Raw genomic sequence first — 4,107 nt, 5'->3', positions numbered from 1 at the left:
GGGTTCTGATGAGAACAGTGTAAGCGTTCAAGCAAACCACTTCTGAAGATGCAAGCCACTCGTGCTTGCGAAACGTCAGGAAGAAATTCTACCGACCGACGGCCTAAAAACCCGAAAAACCCAATACCGTTCCGCTGATTCTTCGCGCAGACGATATCTTCTAGAGAACGTCAGGTTGTGCTTGTAAGTGTGCGTTGGGTAGGTGATCCCGGTCCTCCCCGCCACTTTCTTCTGGTGCTTCGCCTGCTGCAGGCTCAGCCGCCTCTTGGTGCTGGTGGCCAGCGGATGCACCGCCTGAAAGCCCTGATTATAGCGCAGCCTTGCGCGGTGAATGATTTGCCCCGACCTGCTCTTTGAACTGAAACTCTGGCTTGTCCTGCTGCATGCTGTAGAGCTGGTTCATGGCCCTGCGGTAACTTTCCTTGACCTCTTCCTCGATGGAGTTTCTGGGGCCCTGCGTGAAGCAGGTGCGCCTTGAGGGCGAGCTGATGGCGTTCAGGTGGAAGCTTCTCCGGGAAGTGGCCGCAGCAGGCGGCTGGGGCTTGACTAAGTGACTTAAGGTCGGATGGGGCTTGGAGGCTGAGCCTCGGTTGGCTTTGGAGGGTTTTTGGTTTCGGGCTCCGGAGCTGATGGGCGCTCTGCCAAGAAAAAGCGTCGTTTGTGCGCTGCGCGCTCGTCGCCATCGATCCCTTACCCATTTTCCTCGTCGTTCAGTTCCTCCGCATTCTCCTCCAGACTGGTGGAGGGCGGGGCGCTTTGCGGTCGGCTCGCGTCCAGGTGGATCCTATTGGCCAACGCCACCTTCTTGTACGAGTGAGTGAAGTTGCGTGATTTGGCGATATTGGCACAGATCAATTTGTACATTTTCTGGGATTTTCCACGTTAATTTTGAGCGAATGGACAAAAGTTCATGATGATACGTCAAAGGGACAGCCTGGTGCCCGATCCAGATTCGGCCAGGTGCAACCGTCAAAATTTCCAGGAAATATTCTCGTGAATGTCATTCATATCGCAATTATTTTCGTTGTTCAAATTGTCGTCGGCCAGGATGAATTTCCTGAAAAATCGCTACCCATTCAAGCTGTTGAGCTTCTTCCGAACGTCCGTGCGCAGCCCGGTGGAGCTGCAGAGGAACAAAAGCGATTCGGCGCTGGACAAGAAGCCCAGTCAAGAGGCGCTGCAGCTGAAGAGCGTTGAAACGCGGGAGAGCTGCAGCTCGTTGCTCTTTGGGAAAACCTCGTCCGAGCACAGCCTGGACGGGCGGCCGGGCGACTGCAGCTGGCGCAAGCAGCAGCAGAAGCTGGACAGGGAGCTGCGGGACAAGCTGGAAAGGCTGCAGTCGTCTTTGGGCAGGCCCAAAGAACCGCAGGCCGACCAGGGCCGGCTGAGACTAAAGCGCGCGTATCCGTGGCAGAACTTCAACCTCAGCACGGTGCCGCCAGCCGAGCTGGACTTCCCTAAACGGCAAGCCAGAAGTGGCAACTTCCTCAAGCCTGAAGCGTCCCCGTCCGAGCAGTCGCTGTCCTCAAACAGCAGTCACTCGTTGGGTGGCAGGGGGAGTCTGGAGGACTTCAAGGCGCAGCTGCCCCTGTTCAAGTCCATCCTCAAAAAGTCCGAGTTCAAGCCGCGGCCGGTGAAAGCAGTCACTTTCAACAACCTTGCCACGATTTACTGCCCAAAGGCTCCTACGAGGGATGCTGAGGAGGTGGAGGCGGCCGCTTGTCTGGGCAGGTTCCAGCCGCTGAAGGAGGAGCACAGTTTTTCGCACTTGTTCACGGGGAAGAAACAAAAAACCTCTTAATAAACCCAACCAACTTTTAATGGCTTGCTTTACAAAGCCCAGAAACCCACGTTGGACGTGTGGAGTTCAAATATCACAGTCTTCTTAACCTAGGGCGAACCAACGCGGCTCAATCAACTCAACTTAACACTTGCTTCTGGGGCCTCACCATGGGGTTGCCGTACTTGACCAGATTGGCCAGCTCAGTCGCACTGTAGCCAATCAGCTGCTTCAAGTCGCAGACGAACTTGTAAACGAATCGCTTGCCGTGCACTTTGGAAATCATGTCGCCGTCGTAATAGTAGCGCAGAGCTCTGGATAGCTTCTCGTAGTTCATGGCGGGCTTGTTCTTGCGCACTCCCCACAAATTCGCCACTACTTCTGGATGGTTCAGCTTGAACTCGGCGTCTTTGCCTAGAAGCCGGAATTTCACAACAATCGTCTCGTGCGCTGTCGCCAGCCAACTCACCAGTCCATTGAATAACCGAGTTGTACTCCTTGCTAGTGAGCAGCTCCAGCAGGAATTGCCACAGCTGGATCTGGCCATTGTTGCCCGACTTGTTTCCTGCCAAGGAAGCCCCGTACGGACTCAGAGGTGAGCGGTAGCTGGGAATCACTTTGAGCTGCAAGAAGGAATCATTGCACCATTGGGTGTGATCAACCAGGGTTTTGCGTTCAACCTTTGAGTTTTTGGTGGTTATCTTGAACTCCTTTCCGGGCTCAGCGTTGGTGGGCGCGTCCTCGCGTCGGGTGGCTGTAAGAGTGGGAAAAGAAGCTGATATCCGCGGGCCTGGGGAAGGAACAGAACGCAAAAATATTACCGACTAATTTCATTTTTCGCAGCAGCTCCAGATGGGTCCAAAACACGTCCCCTGGATCGTTGGGGACGATTTTTTGAAAGTCCGCCATCGTGAGCTCGTATAGCGCTTTGCCCGTCATTTGCCAATGGCTGAGCTTGATGTTGGAAAGATTGAACTGGCGCACCGCCCATTGCAGCCAGTGTCTCACTTGCAAAACCGTCCTGAGGGTATTGATTCAGTTGCATTTACAGTGGATCCTCCCACGCCCGACTTACCAATCCTCTGGATCGGGAGGGATTTTCAAGCGCTCCTGCTCTCTTTTGTACTGCATGTCCACCTGCCATTGGACGATGTTGTTGGCGTCCTCGGCAACGATTTCCTCGGGCTCTTCGTTCTCCATTGGCTGCTCCTCCTCCTCCTCCTCATCATCATCCTCATCGTTTGATATGTCTTCTGAGTGCACGTAGTCCTTTGCGGGCTTCAGCACATCAATAATGTCGATCTTCTTGGAGATGAGCTTCACTTGCACGTTCACCTGCACTAGGCCCTCACCTTGCACGCACTGATCCACCAAGTTCTTGTGGCCTTCCAGCTGCAAAAAACTGGAGTGAGTTGATCGAAAACACCAACAACCAACCTACAGTTTGACTGTCCTGAAGCGTGAAAGTGTAGTTGGACAAGTCCATGTTTAGCTTCTTCTCGATGAGCCGTCTGAGCTTGAACAACGGCGCCCTAATGTCCATATGCTGGATCACGTAGTGGGAGACTGGATCCACCATCTTCATGATATCCGAGTCCAGCTTGTTCATGAGGTTCTGCTCGAAGTCCTGGACCGTGTCCAAAGGTATCATTTCTGAGGCAAAGAAGGATAAAGTGGAGGTTTTATGAGAGTGGGCTTCGCCCATACCCAGATGGGATGGCTCTGAGCTGAGCCCATCTGGATCGGTTTCCATCGACAGCAGGTGGTTTTCGTCATGATCTGGTGCTTCCGACAACGTGCCTTCACACTCCAACATGGTGCCTTCGTGGTCAATTATGTATCTGGAAAACTCCATAGATGTAGAGGACAGCTGAAGGGGTAACCCAAAAGGGGGTACTTTTTAGGTGGATTGGCCGAGCCCAATTTATCGGAAAAATCATCCATGTTTACCACGAAGCTTTCTCCCATTATCGTATTCATGCTTGGCATTTACTGGCCCCAAAAAGTGAACAAAATTTCCGAAATAAACAGCACTCATTTAACCTGGAAAAGCGGTAAATATAACCAAGAAACGTCAATAAAGCGGCGTGGCTGTGTTCCGCCTTCACGGCAAAGTTGCTTCGTTAAAAACCCCGTTTTGTGCGATTCTCCATGCTACTTCATCGTACACCCATGACAGAGAAAACTACATTGGGCAATTTTCAGAATTATTTTAATTAAATTCACAGCTTCTGTAAATGAAACGTACACGTTCGTCATACAAAGAATTCGAAGAATAAACAGTAAAAAGAAACCAACTTTTTATTATTAATGGCCTGCTTGAAGCA

General features: G+C 52.0%; 2 protein-coding genes across 10 annotated transcripts in view; both read right to left on the bottom strand.

The window, feature by feature from the left end:
• Positions 1-864, bottom strand: part of LOC109542950 — a 10,170-nt gene extending 9,306 nt beyond the window's left edge. For all 9 annotated transcript variants that reach the window (XM_048665863.1, XM_048665868.1, XM_048665869.1 and 6 more), the window contains exons 1-3: positions 695-864; positions 347-638; positions 128-294 (exon numbers count right to left, since the gene is read on the bottom strand). In XM_048665863.1, the coding sequence (XP_048521820.1) occupies positions 128-294; positions 347-638; positions 695-864 (629 nt within the window). The remainder of the gene's footprint in view (positions 1-127; positions 295-346; positions 639-694) is intronic.
• Positions 865-1,797: 933 nt separating this feature from the next.
• LOC109542935 (DNA-binding protein Ets97D) lies at positions 1,798-3,871 on the bottom strand. The gene is made up of 8 exons (XM_019912399.2): positions 3,678-3,871; positions 3,488-3,621; positions 3,222-3,433; positions 2,856-3,172; positions 2,602-2,801; positions 2,461-2,534; positions 2,250-2,403; positions 1,798-2,194 (listed from the first exon to the last, which is right to left on the bottom strand). The coding sequence occupies exons 1-8, from the start codon at positions 3,767-3,769 to the stop codon at positions 1,920-1,922; spliced, it is 1,458 nt and encodes a 485-aa protein (XP_019767958.2). The 5' UTR covers positions 3,770-3,871; the 3' UTR covers positions 1,798-1,919.
• Between the last annotated feature and the right edge of the window lie 236 nt (positions 3,872-4,107).

The sequence above is a fragment of the Dendroctonus ponderosae genome, unplaced genomic scaffold, assembly GCF_020466585.1.
Source record: "Dendroctonus ponderosae isolate FM_Combo_2020 unplaced genomic scaffold, Dpon_F_20191213v2 Dpon_F_20191213_4, whole genome shotgun sequence".
Taxonomy (NCBI): domain Eukaryota; kingdom Metazoa; phylum Arthropoda; class Insecta; order Coleoptera; family Curculionidae; genus Dendroctonus; species Dendroctonus ponderosae.
This window is presented reverse-complemented; position numbering and strand designations above follow the sequence as displayed.

What these genes read in the sequence shown, in the direction of transcription:
- LOC109542935 (XM_019912399.2), bottom strand. Translation starts at nt 3,769, where the DNA reads ATGCCAAGCATGAATACGATAATGGGAGAAAGCTTCGTGGTAAACATG. An exon ending in CGCTTCAGGACAGTCAAACT is followed by an intron (nt 3,173 to 3,221) that starts GTAGGTTGGTTG and finishes AGTTTTTTGCAG; the next exon opens with CTGGAAGGCCACAAGAACTT. An exon ending in CTCGGTTATTCAATGGACTG is followed by an intron (nt 2,195 to 2,249) that starts GTGAGTTGGCTG and finishes TCCGGCTTCTAG; the next exon opens with GCAAAGACGCCGAGTTCAAG.